Genomic DNA, 17845 nt, shown 5'->3' on the forward strand with positions numbered 1-17845 from the left:
TGGAGAGCCAATTTCCATATTGTCTGAGAGAGCTGCGACAATTGTAGTGACCTTGTCCCAAAACACCTCCCCCGAACTCCCTTGACGCCCCCCCCCGTACTCCATCCCCTTCTGAATGAAGTACATTGCTTTCATTTGTCTGTGCAAACTATAACAACTATGTGAGAGAGGTGATGAAGAAATGCTTTAGGCCTAGAAATACTGTTTGAAGCTCTAGGAAGTTTATATGAAGAGATTGATGATGTGGACCCCAATGACCCTTGTAAGGATATGCCTCCTTGGCATGGTTACCCCCTGACTTTTTGCCTTTGCTGATGCTAAGTTTTGATTTGATAGTGTGCTGAGGCCTGCTAACCAGGCCCCAGCACCAGTGTTCTTTCCCTAACCTGTACTTTTGTTTCCACAATTGGCCCATCCTGGCATCCAGATAAGTCCCTTGTAACTGGTACCCCTGGTACCAAGGGCCCTGATGCCAGGGAAGGTCTCTAAGGGCTGCAGCATGTCTTATGCCACCCTGGGGACCCCTCACTCAGCACAGACACACTGCTTATCAGCTTGTGTGTGCTAGTGGGGTTAAAACTACTAAGTCAACATGGCACTCCCCTCAGGGTGCTATGCCAACCTCACACTGCCTATGAAGTATAGATAAGTCACCCCTCTAGCAGGCCTTACAGCCCTAAGGCAGGGTGCACTATACCATAGGTGAGGGCATAAGTGCATGAGCACTATGCCCCTACAGTGTCTAAGCAAAACCTTAGACATTGTAAGTGCAGGGTAGCTATAAGAGTATATGGTCTGGGAGTCTGTCATGCACGAACTCCACAGCACCATAATGGCTACACTGAAAACTGGGAAGTTTGGTATCAAACTTCTCAGCACAATAAATGCACACTGATGCCAGTGTACATTTTATTGTAACATACACCCCAGAGGGCACCTTAGAGGTGCCCCCTGAAACCTTAACCAACTATCCGTGTAGGCTGACTAGTTTTAGCAGCCTGCCACACACCAGACATGTTGCTGGCCACATGTGGAGAGTGCCTTTGTCACTCTGTGGCTAGTAACAAAGCCTGTACTAGGTGGAGGTGCTTCACACCTCCCCCTGCAGGAACTGTAACACCTGGCGGAGAGCCTCAAAGGCTCACTCACCCCCTTTGTTACAGCACCCCAGGGCACTCCAGCTAGTGGAGTTGCCCGCCCCCTCCGGCCACGGCCCCACTTTTGGCGGCAAGGCCGGAGGAGATAATGAGAAAAACAAGGAGGAGTCACTGGCCAGTCAAGACAGCCCCTAAGGTGTCCTGAGCTGAGGTGACTCTGACTTTTAGAAATCCTCCATCTTGCAGATGGAGGATTCCCCCAATAGGGATAGGAATGTGCCCCTCTCCCCTCAGGGAGGAGGCACAAAGAGGGTGTAGTCACCCTCAGGGCTAGTACCCATTGGCTACTAACTCCCCAGACCTAAACACACCCCTAAGTTCAGTATTTAGGGGCTCCCCAGAACCTAGGAACTCAGATTCCTGAAACCTAAGAAGAAGAGGACTGCTGAACTGAGAACCTGCAGAGAAGACAGACACACCAACTGCTTTGGCCCCAGCTCTACCGGCCTGTCTCCCCACTTCTAAAGACACTGCTCCAGCGACGCTTTCCACAGGGACCAGCGACCTCTGAAGCCTCAGAGGACTGCCCTGCATCTAGAAGGACCAAGAACTCCCGAGGACAGCGGCTCTGTTCCACAAAGACTGCAACTTTGCAACAAAGAAGCAACTTTGAACCAACACACGTTTCCCGCCGGAAGCGTGAGACTTTGCACTCTACACCCGACGCCCCCGGCTCGACTTGTGGAGAACAAATACCACAGGGAGGACTCCCCGGCGACTACGAGACCGTGAGTAGCCAGAGTTGACCCCACTGAGCCCCCACAGCGACGCCTGCAGAGGGAGGGAATCCTGAGGCTCCCCTGACCGCGACTGCCTGCTTCAAAGACCTGACGCCTGGTAAAGACTCTGCACCCGCAGCCCCCAGGACCTGAAGGATCCGACCTCCAGTGCAGGAGCGACCCCCAGGTGGCCCTCTCCCTTGCCCATGTGGTGGCTACCCCAAGGAGCCCCCCCCCCCTAGCCTGCCTGCATCGCTGAAGAGACCCCTTGGTCTCCCATTAATTTCTATTGCGAATCCGACGCTTGTTTGCACACTGCACCCGGCTGCCCCCGTGCCGCTGAGGGTGTACTTTCTGTGCTGGCTTGTGACCCCCCCCCGGTGCCCTACAAAACCCCCCTGGTCTGCCCTCCGAAGACGCGGGTACTTACCTGCTGGCAGACTGGAACCGGGGCACCCCCTTCTCCATTGAAGCCTATGCGTTTTGGGCACCACTTTGACCTCTGCACCTAACCGGCCCTGAGCTGCTGGTGTGGTAACTTTGGGGTTGCTCTGAACCCCCAACGGTGGGCTACCCTGGACCCAAACCTGAACCCCGTAGGTGGTTTACTTACCTGCAAAAACTAACAAACACTTACCTCCCCCAGGAACTGTTGAAAATTGCACTGTGTCTAGTTTTAAAATAGCTATATGTCATTTGTGTGAAAACTGTATATGCTATTTTGCTAATTCAAAGTTCCTAAAGTTCCTAAGTGAAGTACCTTTCATTTAAAGCATTACTTGTAAATCTTGAACCTGTGGTTCTTGAAATAAACTAAGCAAATATATTTTTCTATACAAAAACCTATTGGCCTGGAATTGTCTCCGAGTGTGTGCTCCTCATTTATTGCCTATGTGTGTACAACAAATGCTTAACACTACCCTCTGATAAGCCTACTGCTCGACCACACTACCACAAAATAGAACATTAGAATTATATATTTTTGTCACTATCTTACCTCTAAGGGGAACCCTTGGACTCTGTGCATACTATTCCTTACTTTGAAATAGTGCATACAGAGCCAACTTCCTACAACCCTGTACTTAGAGGTCTCAAAGGTGAGCGCCCCAGCCTGTGTGCGAGACTTCTGTTGTCAGCGTGATCCGAGGCACAGGGTCTAGAAAAGACCGTCATTTAAACAGGTTGGTGGTGTTCCACCATTGTAGAGAGCAGTGAGTGTGGTGGTCTAACAACACTGGATCTTCCCAGTGAACCTGTGATTCGGCCTACTGATGAGATAGACACTGCTGTAGAGGACGCATGTGAAGTCTGGCATGGGGAACAATGGCGATGCAGGAGGCCATCATCCCTAACAGGTGCATTATAGTCCTGACTGTATATGATGAGTTTTCTCAAAACGGGGGGAGGAGAGACTGAAAGTTGTAAACACAAGCAGGATTGGGGTATGCAATCCCCAATTCTGCACTGAGTGTAGCACCTAGATAGGGCTGTATCTGGAGAGGTTGAGGGTGGGATTAGAGAAAATTGAGTGTGAAACCAAAGTTGTGCAGAAGGTATACTGTCATTAGAGTGTTAGAGTGTGGCGTTGGCATAGTGAAAACGTACTGGCTTTGATGAGCTAGTCATCTAGGTAAGGGAATATGTGTACGTTTTGTCTTCTGAGATGTGGGACTACTACCGCTAAACACTTTTTGAAGACCCTAGGAGCTGTGGTGACTCCAAAAGGAAGGAGCTTGAATTGTTAGTGTTTTCCTGCAATCATGAATCTGAGATATTTGCGGTGTGCAGGGTGGATGGGAATATGGAAGTAGGCATCCTGGAGATCTAGGGCGGTGATGAAGTCACACGTTGTAAAAGGGGGATAACATCTTGAAGAGTGAAAGTGTTCCAAAATAATGTAGTGGTTTAAGGGCCTTAGGTCCAGAATGGGCCTGAGAGAGCCGTCTTTTTGAGAATGAGGAAGTATAGGGAGTATACTCCTGTTTCTTGGTATTGCACTGGAACTGGCTCGATGGCTCCTTTGAGAAAAAGGGATTGTACCTCTTATTCGAGAAGAAGAAGGCGTTCTTGAGAAAGCCTGTGAGAGCAAGGGGGAATGTTTGGAGTAGTAATGAGCTCCAGACAGTAATCATGTTGGATAAGGGAGAGGACCCACTGGTCCGAAGTGATGGTGACCAATTTTGTATGGAAATTTTGAAGGGGTCCCCGATAGGAGTGGAGTAGGGAGACATAGATAGTCACTGTTTAGATATTGATGTAGAGGTGTGGGTGGTGGCGCCCTAACCTCTACCTCCTCATTTATAGGTGCCTCTATAGAAGCCTCGTGAGTATGAACTGGAAGGCTGTCTGGCCTGAGATGTGGCAACCTCAGAGGAGGTTGTTTTGTAACCATCTCTGAATGTGGGGCGATGAACAGTACCTTTTGGGGGGAGGGGGTGGCCTTTGCGGTATAGGTGTCTTTTTTCAGCATTTCAAGGGTGGAGTCCACTTGGGGGCTGAAAAGATGCTCCTTATCAAAGGGCATGTTTATTACCGCTTGTTGTACCTCAGGTTTAAAACCTGAGCATCTAAGCCAGGCATGTCCCCTTACTAGGACGGCAGTCTTGATACCATATGCAGCAGTGTCCGAGGCATATCTGATGGACTTATAACTGACTGTCTGCCGTTCTATGAAAATCTGCTGTCCCCTTTTGCGGTGCTCATCTGGGGATATTGGTGGAGCTCCTCCATCTCGTCCCAGTGAGTCCGATCATATCTTGCAAGTAAGGTTTGTAAGGCCAGTGATTGGCTGCTTGTGCAGCCATCCTTTTAACTGCAGGTTCAATCTTTCTGCTCTCCTTATCTGGGGGAGGAGAGTGCCCTTTGGCATGACTATTGGCTCATTTACGTGTGGTAGTAGCCACAATGGAATTTCGTGGGACCTGTGACCTTACGTGTGGCGGATCATAGAGAAAAGCTTTGTATTTTTTGTCAACTCTACAGGTGATAACCCTAGCGCGGACTGGTTCCTTAGAAATGTCGTCTGCATGACAAAACATGCCAGGAAGCATCATGGGGAGGAACTGAATATCCCTATTTGTGGATGTTAGTGTATAAAAAATAAAGTACTGTTCAATGGGGTTCCTGTGAAGTCTGACATTGTGGAAGGCGGCTGCTGGAACAATCACCTGCTGGTACGATGTAGCAGCCTCTCGCAGCAAGGAACGTACGGGGTGTAAGACCGCATCTGTGGACATCATGGGATCAGGGTCATATGTGTCCCATGGATCTGGGTCCTGCTGTGTCCCACCCAAATATCCCCCAGTAAAGAACGGGGAACCCGTGGTGTTAAATCTCCTGCAGTAGGAGAGGCAGGTGAATGAGGAGGGGACAAGGGTGGCGGAGAGGTAGGTTAAAGAGACGATAGAGGAAAAGGCTTGTGAATAGTGATAGCCATGTCCTTGGTCTTCTTTGGAGGTGGTGATTTGCCTAGAGGCTCCTGAAAAGGTAGTTTCTGCTTGAAGGTTACGAAGAAGTAATGATGCAACCATGTACCCTTCTGGATGTGGAGTCTGCCCTGACGAGCGTCCATGGTCTCCAAAATTGGTTCAAAAGGAGATGGTGTGGCTGAAGACTGGCTAGTCTTTAGGCTCTGAAGAGGTTGAATCCCTGGGATTCGGGACCAAGCTTTTTGGTTGGTGCCTTTTCGTCTGTACTAAATCGGAGTAGGGGCTTGGGGGCTCGGTGCCAAGGTTTGGGTGGGAAATTGCCACACTGTCTCAGACAAAAGATGTTGAGGTTGATGCCGAAGACTATGTCGTGGTCATGGCAATTCTCAGTGCCGAGCTGGAAGGTGGGGTGCCCAAGCCTGTTTTTCGGAGCCGGCCATCGCCTGGTGGCAGTGGTGGTCTGGTGACCTTTGTAAGGGGCCTTTGGGAAGTTTTAGAGGGGGGAAGAGAGGCCACAGTACTCACGGGTTGGGCCAATGTCACCTTGTGGCTTTCAATATCCAACTGGTCGTCGGAGTCCGAGTCCTGGATGGAAAAAGCCTCCTCCTGTTCCAGCTCCTCTTGGGCATGCTCCTCTCCGAAGATGTCTGTTGTGTCTTTGCGCCATCTCCAGTCGATGAGCTCTTCGTTCTCGAAGGGTCTTTTTCGACCGGAAGGCATCACAGGAGGCTTCTGGATGGTCGGGGAGAGGAACAAGTTAGACATTAGATGTTGATCAGTGTGTGGGAATTTTGAGTGGCACAAAGGACAGAAGCAAAATGGCTGAGATAGACCCAAATGGGTTCCCGGATTGAGACGAGCGCAAGAATGTGAGAAAATGCAATTGAGAATAATACCGTTAATGCAGTAAAGATGGAAAAGGAAGGTTTCAAAACTTGAGCGAAGGGAAGACAGAGTGAAGAGACACACAGCCGAACCCGACAGCGGAGAGAAAACAATCTAACAAAGGAGTCGATGCCCAGTATCACCGAGGAGTCACTTGATCCCGTGACTCGAAAGTGCTTCTTCTAAGAAAAACAACTTGCAACACTCCGAACCCAACACTAGATGGCAGGAGTATGCAGAGCATGTATAGCTACATCCACGCATGCCAACGAACATATATATGTGTATAAATATATATATATACAGGAGTAGTGTTTCAGGGAGCCTCACTATCTGCACACGATTCATGTGAGGTTTAGCTGGGATATCCACAGACACTACTGAAAAAGAGAGGCAATACTTTACTTGCACAAAAAAAGGTGTATTGACAAAACAAGATGGGTATGTACAGACAGCAAAATGTGAGCACAGACACTATGGTGTGGTGAGAGAGCACGATATCTTTGAGAGCATAAAATATCAAACCAGGAGCAGGATTTCTTAGTGGAGCAATGGAATGCTGTTTTGAGTGACCATCCCCTGGTGTGACGCACCATACTTGCTAAAGAGCTCCTTCAGCCGGTCATCATCCATTTCATCCCCAAAATTCTTGATGTAAACATTGGTGAATTCTTTGGCTTTCGCGCCCAACTCCACCTCTCGCTCCTTCCGAGACTTGAAACGCCCCACAAACCTGAGGGTACAAAGACAATATGATGAGAGCTCTTAAGAGTCATATAAAAAGAAAGTGGTCATTCAGGTTTGACAGGCAGTTAGGAAGATGGTCCAAAACCTGGGGTCCACAACAGTTTGGATGAAAGTCACTCAGTGTGAGAGCGAGTTAGGATAAGGGTCATACTCTGGAGGAAGTTGGGCAAGATGAGGATGCTAATCTATCTTCAGGTAAGTGAGTTAGACGTGTGTCACCCTCTATAGTCCTAGAAAATGAGTTAGGCTTACAGTCACTCTTTAGGGGGATTGGAAAGGTGACAGGTTGATGCCTACTCTCCTTGATCAGAGGATGGGGGTGGTGTACTTACACTTTGCGATCATTCAGTAGCATGCCGTTCATTTTCTCAATGGCGCGATCTGCTGCATCTTGGGTCTCAAAGTGCACAAAGGCATAGCCCTTGGAGCCATTCTCATCACACACCACCTGCAATAACACCAGGCAGAAAAGAGTAAGCCATGAGCTGTGGTGATCAACATGAGTCATCCAGGAGCCTCAGGGTACCAATCTGAGTCATTTGTCCTTTCTGATGGTCAATGACAGTAAGCTGGTCCCTTGGTGATACATAAGAATCAGCTGTGACATAATTTTGTCAATTGGAGATACCTAGTGTATACATATGGACCATTAGTTGTGTGGCCTGCTCAAATAATGGGACGTAAATCACCCTTTACTTGAAAACAAACACCCCTTTGTAGCGCTTGACTCTCTCTGGGTAGTGAGGAAGAGCAGTCCAGGCCCTACTCAGGGGATGTAGTGTGAGCTAGTAATAATGATTCACTGGCGCGCAATGGCAACACTCAATCAATGATTGGATTGTCCAGTCTGTGTTTTTTCTCTAGAAAAAATGTACATTTATTACACGCATACAACTTAATACTATGCCGTAATTTACAAATATACATAAGGCTGGTGGAAATACTTTTGAAAATGTTACACTTCACCCCAGATATCACACTACCTTCCCATATATTATGGCACATAATCATATAGGAGGATGTCACTTTAAAGGAAGAAGGTCTATTAGATTTGTCAATGTTATCACACTTTTGACACCCGAATCATGTATCCTACTGCATCACTTTCATTTATTCAAATACTCATATCCATCTGCAATCTTCATAATTAATAAGCATTGTAACCTTTTGCAATTATTATAATTAATACAGCATTGCAACCTTCTTTGAAGATTCATTCATAACTTATTTGAATAAAACCATGCAAATCGTTTCTGTGTCCTTCTTAGATCAATATAGGCCACAAACATGTAGCCATAGAGCCAGCCAGCCAACCAACCAGAGGACGCTGCACTCCTAGGCTATACAAGAAACGTTGCAGCCTTGGGAGTGATTGATTTATAGGAAGAAAGACAGAGGAGTCATATTTCTTTGACCCTGTCAACGTAGGGTCACTTAGTAGAATTCCTATGTGAGTGTGGGTGAGCTGCTGGCCTGCTACAGCCTCCCCCACACGCTTTTCAGTTGGTGGTGCGCCTGCCATCTTAGGACGACAACAGTAGGCAAATTGTCTAGGTTAGGGTCAAGCCCCACAAGGCATTATGGGGTGCACTCTCAAGGGAGCAGGCATTTTGATTATGTGCATGGTCCATGGGATCCCTTTCACTCCCTCAAGAGGACTGCCACCTTTTTATGGTGCAGATTCAGTGCGCCTCCTAAGGGCCTGTTTGCCTCTCGTCCGTGTACATACTAGGGCGGGGCACAAAGGCAAAGTGATTCCCTTTTTAGCATGGGACAAATGCAAATGAGGAAATGTCCTCTAAAGACAGCACCAGCTATACATGAATGCCAGCGCTATCAGTATTACCGGAGGGACTGCCCGTTGTGCCCCCATGGCACTATCTATATTATGGCCCCTGAAGTGCATGAGGACTAATGAGGCTTAGTCTGGAACCTGGGCATACATTTTGGAGTGAAGTTACATTTGAAAGCTTTGCTGCCTCAGCAGTTAGTACTACAAGTAGCAGCAAGGCTTGAGACGGCTTCACTATCACATCTGTGGACAAATAACAAAGGAGGTTCCTGAAAAAGCCTATATTCTATTCTAGGAGGCCTTATGTTGTCCAAAGAAGCACTGGCAAATCCAACAGGTGCCTCGTTGGCCGCCACCCTTTTGTTTTTGTCAGTGCTTGTTTTGTCATGGTTTTTGCAAAACTTTATAATTGATTAAACAGCTGAGCCCACCTCAGGCCAAAATAAAAATAAAAGCTAAAATCAAAAATATCTATTAGTCCTCATAAAGCCCACACTGACCTGATCAATTTTTAGTTTAGTAAACGCAAAATGTCTTGGCGAATACAAGACCTAAAAAGGGCAGCAATGGTGATCTGTAAAATAAGTAAAATAACTTAAATTCATACAGATTTGGAGGATCGTGGCAGCCATGGAGCTAAGATTCATGCAGGGATAGCCACCTTCTTTAAGGGGGGGAAAAAGTTAACAAGCATCAGCTCTAGCATGTCTTAAGACCAGGGAACACATACACTTTATGCATAAATATCTCTTAGTTAGCTGACGTTGCTATTTGCAGTACAGGAATGCACCTCTTGGGACACCCTTCTCAAAGGATATAATTATTAAGGAAATATTTCCATTCAGGAGTAACTCACAAGGCACATCTTTGACATGAAGTGCTAAAAACAGGAACAGGAACAGAAATGGCATTTAATGGTTCATAAAAGAACATCCATATTATGCAGCACCACTGAAATTATGCAGCAGGAGAGGACCAAATTATTCTGCAGGGTTGACTAAATTATGCGGCAATTAAAGTAAAATTATGTGGCATAAAGCAGCATTTTTTTTATCAAATTAGTTCATTATTTTGACATTTTTAGGTAGAGCTTACAGGAGCATGCGTTAGTGCAAGCGTCTCGCTTGCAAGACACCACTGTGTACAAAAAGGCCTTGGAGCCCGCCCGTCGCTTACCGTTGTTGGCTTGCATGGCATTCTTCTTAACAGCCTAGTAATTGGTCACTGCAGGCTAAGCATTCATTTCTTTCTGTGGAGCAGGGACCAATTACTAATTGATTCAACTTAATCAGCACCCATCCACTGCTCCTGACAGGATTGAGGTACTATTTTGTTCTTTTTAACTTCTAGTGCCCTGCAAACAGAAAGCAACAGACGCGAGAATGTGAACCCACGTGGGAACACATAATGGAAACAGAACTGTATTAAACCCAGGGTTTAGGAAAAGTGAACTTGCATTGGGCTTACACCCAAAAATGTGATGACACGTGTGCAGCTGCATTTTACATTACTGTCTTGTGCAGCCTGGTAATTTTTCTACTGGTGGGCTCTTTGTGGGGCCCCAGGAAAGGCAGGGGCACCACCAACATTCTCCGAGAATGTTGTGGGACACTGCAGAAAGTACAGTAGCATCCTGTGCCTTCCCCTCCCCCCAAACGATTTTCACAAAGGGATTGAATCCCTGGCCCCAGGAGAGGTTGCCTTGATTTCAAAGCACTCTTAGAGCAGGACCTTTTGTTCAATGGCTTAGGAGTGTGAGGACCTATATTGATTGGTCCTGAAGCTGCAGCACAGTGAAAGTGAAAAAAAAAACATTGGACACGTTTTTACAAACAATTCTTTAGTGGAAATAGTGATGATTGACAGCGTAAGGTTTCATGGTATATGGAAAGCAACTGAATGTTGGTATTATCTCCACTGAGGTCAATGGTGGTTTGGAAGATGTAATGAATAGAAGTACAGTTGCCTTTGATTTCAATAGTGTTGCAAGGTTGAATCATAACCTGTTGGTTCTAAAAGAAATCAAGTAGCCATGGCCCAATTCTCTCTTCCTGTTCAAATGCCCTTTATTTAGTAGTGTCCTGGGTAACAGAATAGGGTATTGGCCAATACTTCCCCGGGTCACAGTCTTGAAGTAACAGAAGATCGAGAACCCACTTGAAGAGTTCAGAATTTTAATTGATAGCAAATTCAAAGTTTCTGGACATTAAATCCAAGAGCCTTGAAGTCCAAGGTTATTTATTGGTATGCATTTCAAATTAAGGTTGTAGATGTTTAAGGCAGTAAAGCAGAAAGCTGACACGTGTTTCGCCCCCTGTGGTGTATCTACCTAGGACTTTTTCTAGGCTGTAAGATATAGATGGTGCAGGTTCAATATGTTATAAGACTGTTAAGAGAGCTAAACTTTAAATAGTGTGACATAGGGAGGAAAGAGTGCCAGGGGTATTCAGTGAGATTGGTACAAGTATAAAAGGGAAATGTGAATAGATACATCCCCTAGTAAGGGGAGAAAAGTTAATGTCCTGGTAAGAAGGCAAAAGAATTCCAACTGACGTTAACCGTGAGTTAAGTATGAAAGATTAGGTCAATTTAGTGATGTTCTTAATTAGGTATCCCTGATTTATTCACATCTAAAGGTGCTATTAGTTAGTAAGAAAGATGCTGGCAAAAGATGATTGATAGACTGTTCTCATGCATATGCAGAATTCCTGAGTTAGTCTGTGAGTATTTTTGGTGCCAGTAAATGATATTCGGAGACAGATCATACCTAATAAGTATAGTCACAATACCTCCATTATTGGGATCATTTTTGATTGGTCATTACATTCAATCTGTTAGAAAGAATAGTAACATTAAAGGTGCTATACATTCGGTTATATTCTTGTCAATAATGCCCAAGAATAGCAATAGAATAATCAATTCATATCTATAGTCATATACAGTTCGATGGTTAATATTAGACAGATTGAAGCGTAAGTCAAAAAGGCATCTTTTAGGAAAATACAACTATGGTATGTAAGTTTATGTATATGAAGCTTGTGTGAAAACGGTTTGCTCAGAAAAATGCCTTTACATGATTATGGTAATCGTGGTATCAATATTGTAGATGGTAGGATTTAGGATGTAAGGCAGCCCAAAAGGGAGTTATTGCACAGTCCACCTTAACTCAAAGATGAAACAAAGATTGGCCTTAAAATTGTGAGAGGGTCTAAAATTAATCGGAGAAAGTGTCTCTGCTACAATGATATAAGTTGCTTGAATCCCTCAGTTATCAGGCCACTTACCCGTCCATAGGCGAGATGCCATACTTCTACCTCCTGGGATGAATCCCAACTCACTAAATCGGCGTTACAGGTCGGCACCATATTTAATCTGTTCCTAAACGTAGTACTTTTCTTATTTTTAGTCCCCCTAAGAGATGGGTGGATAAAAAGGCGTGAAGACCGCGGCCGTATTTAAACGGTCTATGTGTATATATTTCAAATGAAGCAGTGATGTTAATAAACCATCGTAGCCACCCGTCGTAACTTTTCTTGCCAGAGCTTACATGTTTGTAGTAATGTGGTACACTGCTTATATACGTTAAAAGTATTTAATGGTTATATTTCGAGCCCTTAAGTGTGTGCCTAGTTCTACTACTACTTAGAACTAGCCACACACTATTTATAATTTCTAACCCCACATTTATCAGTCCATTTCTCTTATCTATAAGAACTTTTCAATACAGCCGCACTCATAATGCTATGTTCACATAACAGCCCTTAAGGGCTCAAACTATAACCATTAAATATTTTTAACGTATATAAGCAATGTACTACCTTCTGCCTGCAGCAAGAAGACTAATAAGAGAGAAGTGATGGTTGAAGAACAGGTGCTGCAAAGAAAAGACTAAACTTCGGGGAAAGAGGAGAGATATTTTCAGAAGACAGAAGGGAAAACTAAATGGAGGAGGAGATTTATGCAACCTTCTTGCAGGAGGGAAGCAAGGCACTGAAACGGGGAAGATTTACTGAGAAGAGAAATATCCTGTTCTTTCCCAGGTTGTGGGATTCCAGTATGAATGAAGACACTAGAAGAGGGAGGGTTTCTCAGGTGACATGCAAAGTCTCTGCGCTAGTCCTGGGAAAGATGCTGTAGAGAAGGCTTTCTAAATGCAGGCCCGAGAGTCAAAAATGGTGGAGAGACCAAGAAAGACCATTCCACAGAAACAAAACTGTTAATATCCTAGACAGAAAGCTTAACAGAAAGGAATCTTTTGATGCAGAGCATGGGAAGTCTGCTCAGCTCTCCTGTGACAACCATCTAGATTATTTTTTATATGTAAAAGACATATCAAGGGGTTTTGCCCTAGAAGGGAGGAGTCCCAGGTGGGCTGCAAAGACTGACAAGGCATGAGGTGACAATCAAGGCTCAGAACGACAGTTGAGGAGGATCACAGATCTTGCAAGACAGTGACCAACAAAACTCAAGATAACTGATAAGGTTTTCAGAAACTAATAAGCAGGGGCACTAGAATTATGCCACTGTGTGGCAGCGGGTTTTTTGCATAGCTATGAATCTACAGCATTTCCCACATAATCCATCATCTGCAGCATAATTTGCAGATTTTAACAAAAACAAATCCTTTCTAGCTCAAATGGTTTAAAACGTACTAAAAATGCAACAACACGCATTGCCGCACCGAGGAAGGTCCCTTTCTATTACTTATTGCCATGCTTGCGTGTTAAACTGGTACCAATTAGATGCAACCTAGATCCAGGTAGTGTTAAGTGTAAAAGTGACAAAATAATGAAATAATACTATCAGAAAATGTGCTACATTATATCTTGTAATTTGCCATTTCTTGCCCCATAACTTAGTCAACCCTGCCGCATAACTTGGCCCTCTTCTGTCGCATAGTTCCAGTGGCCCTGTCAGTGACACTTGAAGTACTTGAATAAGCTCAAAGTGACTGAGAAGACTTGCAGTTACTGATGAAGCTCAACATAACCAATGAGCCTCAGACTGACCGATAAACTAGTGAGACTAAGTAATGACTAACAAAGCTTGCAGTGAATGACGAGTCAAAGTAAACAACAAGACTCACACAGACTGACAAGGCGTGCAGTAACCAACAAGGCGTGCAGTAACTGAAGAGGCTTGCAATGATCAACTAGGTTGGAAAATAACTGAAGCAATCTCAATGTGACTGATGAGACTTGCAGTGACTGGTGTCTGCTGCACTTACCTTGCAGGACAGAATGTTCCCAAAGGCTGAGAAGGTGTCATAAAGTGCTTTGTTGTCTATTGACTTGTCAAGGTTCTTGATGAAGACATTACCGACCCCAGATTTACGCAGGGAGGGGTCCCGCTGAGACCACATGATGCGGATAGGTTTCCCCTTGATCACGTCAAAGTTCATGGTGTCCAAAGCACGCTCAGCTGCAGAGAAAGGAAGGGGGGTAAGATCAGGAGCGGCTGTAGAGAAAGGAAAGGGGTAAGATCAGGAGTAGCTGTAGAGAAAGGAGAAAGTGAGAGTACCAGTAGGAAGATAATCAAAAACAATGGTATGACCAGGAGTAGAAAGAGAAAGACAATCACAATCAAGAGCAGAGAACACAGTGAATAAGATCAGGAGCAGAGAGAACATAAAGCCAAGAAGGAAACAAAAAACAGGGATTAGGCAGGATCAGAAGTAAGCAAAGAGTGAAAAGAGTAGAATCGGGAACAGCTGTAGAGAAAGAAAAGAGTTAAGAGCAGAAGAAAGGTATGATCAGGATGATTAGGAGTAGAGAAAACAGGGACTAAGATCATTAGCAAAGAGGAAACAGGGTGAAGTTTGAAACAACAAAAGCAATGGGAAATGATCACCAACAAAAGGAGGAAAGATGCATGATCAGAAGCAAAACAGAAATTGGGTTTGGTCAGGGGTAGGAAGGAAAATCTGCAGCAGGCAAAGGAAAGGGTTTAGGACAGAGAGCAGAGAAAGGTCGGGAGCAGCTGAAGGTGCTGGATTTCATCAAACCGAGTGCAAATTTATGATCTAAAAATCTGTTAATTACTGGAAAAAGCTCTTCAGGAGTAGGAAAAACCTCCTATAAAATGTTGGAGCCAAGGCACTTAAAAATACAACCCGTGAAATCGCTATATCTAAAGGACCATCTGGAGGGATTGGAAGGTATCCTTTAAGCACCAACTGACCCAATGAGAGGTCTGAGCAAAGAGCTGGATCTTCAAGAAGCCAAAGTAAGGCCAAGTAAGAGGCTCTCCACCTCAGCCAGTCCTTACATCATGGACTACGGAGTAGTTCAGAGGCAGATGTTTAGGGGTAGTGCCATGTGGTTTTTGTGTTCAGGGATAGTATCAGGTCCACACAGCCAGGAACCATGTGCACGACCAGCCCTCGCTCGCAGCAGGTAGTGCAGGAGCAGACAGGAAGCCACTGACCCAGCATCTATGACAACCCGAATCCAAGACTTGCAAAGGGTGGAGGAACTGTCTGAAGAATCAGGATGGATGGGAGGTTAGCCTTACATTGTTGTGAATGATGGTAAAAGTGTGAAAAGTAGTGAAGTATAAGAAGGATGTTCCTGAGATGAGAGATTGGATGGACAAAGTTTTGAATAACAGAGAGATGTTCTGTGAAACTGTGGATGATGGTGGAGGTTCTCAAAAGTTGTGAAGAATGTGACATTCAGCACTTTGATGTAGTGCAGGAGTAATATTCTGTGAACTGTATAGTGTAACAATTCTGAAGGTTTGAGAAGGATAGGAGGTACGTTCTGTAGAGTCATAAAGCACAAGAGTGAATTCGGTGGTGTTGTGAAGGATATGAGACAAGCTACTTGGATTTGTAAAGAATAGAAACAAGATCTTTGCAACTATGAAAGTTGTAAAAGGAGTTCAGGAAAGTTGTAAAGGGTGTTCTGTGGAGTTGCGAACAACGGAGGGGGGAGTTATGTGAAACTGTGAAGGAAAAAACTGAGTTCTGTCCAATTGCCAACAAATTGAGGGAGCTCTCAAGAGCTGTGAAAGGTAGCAGAAGTGAAAAATTAAAAGATATTTTGTGCATCAGTCTGAGGGGAGGTATGCAGAGTTGTAAACAATGGGAGGAAAGTTCTGTATATTTTGAAGGTGTAGACCTGTGAAGGATGAGGGGTACCGCTCTGCACATTTGAAGGATGGGGAAGTGTTGTGGAGTTGAGAAGTGGTGGAAAGAGTTCTGTGGAGTTCTAAAGGATGTAAAAGAAGTTCTACAGAGTTTGAAACCTGCATTAGTTCTGTATAGTTGTGTAGGATGGGAGGTAGGAGCTAGAGGTTTGTGTGATGGGGAAATGTTACAGTGTTGAGAAGGACGGAAGAAGAGTTCTGTGAAGTTGTAAGGATGGAACAAAGTTCTATGCAGTTTCAGAAACACATCCATACAATTGCTCTATGGAGTTGTGAAGACGGAAGGGCAGAAGGCAAGGCTGAGAATGATGGGTGCAAGTTCAGTGAAGTTATGAATGATGCAACACTTCTGTAAAGCTGAAAGAATAGAGGGAAGCTCTGAAGAGTTCGGAATTATGAAGAACAATTTATGTCCTGGATTGGAAGAATGGAAGTAAGTTTTACAGACAATATTTTTTTCTAAAGCTGTGAGATAGTTATGTGGATTTCAGAAAGAACTGAACTGAACTAAGTTTTGTAGCAGTGGGAGAAAAATCCTGTGAGGGTATGTCATGCTATGTGTATCACACACTTCTATCATTTCTATGGCATCCTAGTGTCTCCATAGTGTGGGTGAAATTTCAATATGAAAAGGATGCAAAATTATGAATTGTTATGAAAACAGAGAGTGGTGACTGAAGAGGTTCTAAAGAGATGTGATGCATAAGAATTGTATGTGTGTGATGGACAAGAGAAAGGGTCTCCCGAGGTACAAGATAAATTATGTATCAGTGTGGAGGATGGAGGAAAGTGCTCAACAGCTGAGGTGGAAGATGTGTGGAACTGCCATGCATGGCAGAGGCATTTAGAGTTATGAAAGGGGATGGTAGTTATGAAGGGGGGATAATCTAGGGTTAGACCAACTAACAAAGCAGCTCCTATGCAAAGGCAATTTAGAAGACAGCTCTAAGCAGTTTGACAAATCTGCCAGTGTTATTTATAGCGAGGTGAGGTCCCTGAAAGTTATGTGCTGGCAAATGCAACAGAGATGATTCGCAGCTCTGAGTAGCTGTTTAAAAACTGGCATGAACCGGCATGAAGGAAATAAACCACCCTCCGCTCTCATGGGAGAGCTACAACTCTCCTTTTATTGTACCACATTATAGTAAAATTAAATCGTTCCTTCTTCAGTACCCTCAAGTAGACACTCAAGTATTCAAGAAACAGATCATCAGTGATGCGTGTTGCATTAAAAAAAAATTACATGTATACATAATATATGTTTTTAAGGCCTCTGAATTATACAAACCTTCATGACCAAAATATGCTGTATATTTGATGGGATTCTGCAGCTGTGAATGATCCTTGTGCAGTAGGTGACTGAAAGAAATTACACTGCATGTTCTCTGTAGGAAGCTGGCTCTCTATATAGTTGACCAAAAAGAGGTACACTGTGTAAAGAGCCCAAGCAAATCCCCAGAGGAATTACAGAGGCACAAATGGCTCTTTTGGAGGATTCCCCCAATAGGATTAGGGATGTACCCCCCTCCCCACAGGGAGAAGGCACAAAGAGGGTGTAGCCACCCTCAGGGCCAGTAGCCATTGGCTACTGCCCTCCCAGACCTAAACACACCCTAACTTGAGTATTTAGGGCCCCCCAGAACCAAGGAAGAGAGATTCCTGCAACCTAAGAAGAAGAAGGACTGCTGACCTGAAGCCCTGCAGAGAAGACGGAGACGACAACTTCTTTGGCCCCAGCGCTACCGGCCTGTCTCCCCACTTCAAGAAAAACGGCAACAGCGACGCATCCTCTAGGGTCCAGCGACCTCTGAAGCCTCAGAGGACTACCCTGCATCTAAAAAGACCAAGAAGCTCCCGAGAACATCGGCCCTGTTCAACAAACCTGCAACTTTGCAACAAAGAAGCAACTTTTAAAGACCACACGTTTCCCGCCGGAAGCGTGAGACTTTCCACTCTGCACCCGATGCT

At 44.9% G+C, this 17845-nt stretch overlaps 1 protein-coding gene across 2 annotated transcripts in view; it reads right to left on the bottom strand.

Annotated features, from left to right (window-relative positions):
* Window positions 1-17845, bottom strand: part of PABPC4 (poly(A) binding protein cytoplasmic 4) — a 196504-nt gene that overhangs the window by 143419 nt on the left and 35240 nt on the right. The window contains exons 2-4 of one of the 2 annotated variants that reach the window (XM_069223417.1): window positions 13956-14185; window positions 7269-7384; window positions 6783-6922 (exon numbers count right to left, since the gene is read on the bottom strand). In XM_069223417.1, the coding sequence (XP_069079518.1) occupies window positions 6783-6922; window positions 7269-7384; window positions 13956-14185 (486 nt within the window). The remainder of the gene's footprint in view (window positions 1-6782; window positions 6923-7268; window positions 7385-13955; window positions 14186-17845) is intronic. The other variant, XM_069223418.1, reaches the window with a different exon arrangement.

Source organism: Pleurodeles waltl, chromosome 3_1, assembly GCF_031143425.1.
Source record: "Pleurodeles waltl isolate 20211129_DDA chromosome 3_1, aPleWal1.hap1.20221129, whole genome shotgun sequence".
NCBI lineage: Eukaryota > Metazoa > Chordata > Amphibia > Caudata > Salamandridae > Pleurodeles > Pleurodeles waltl.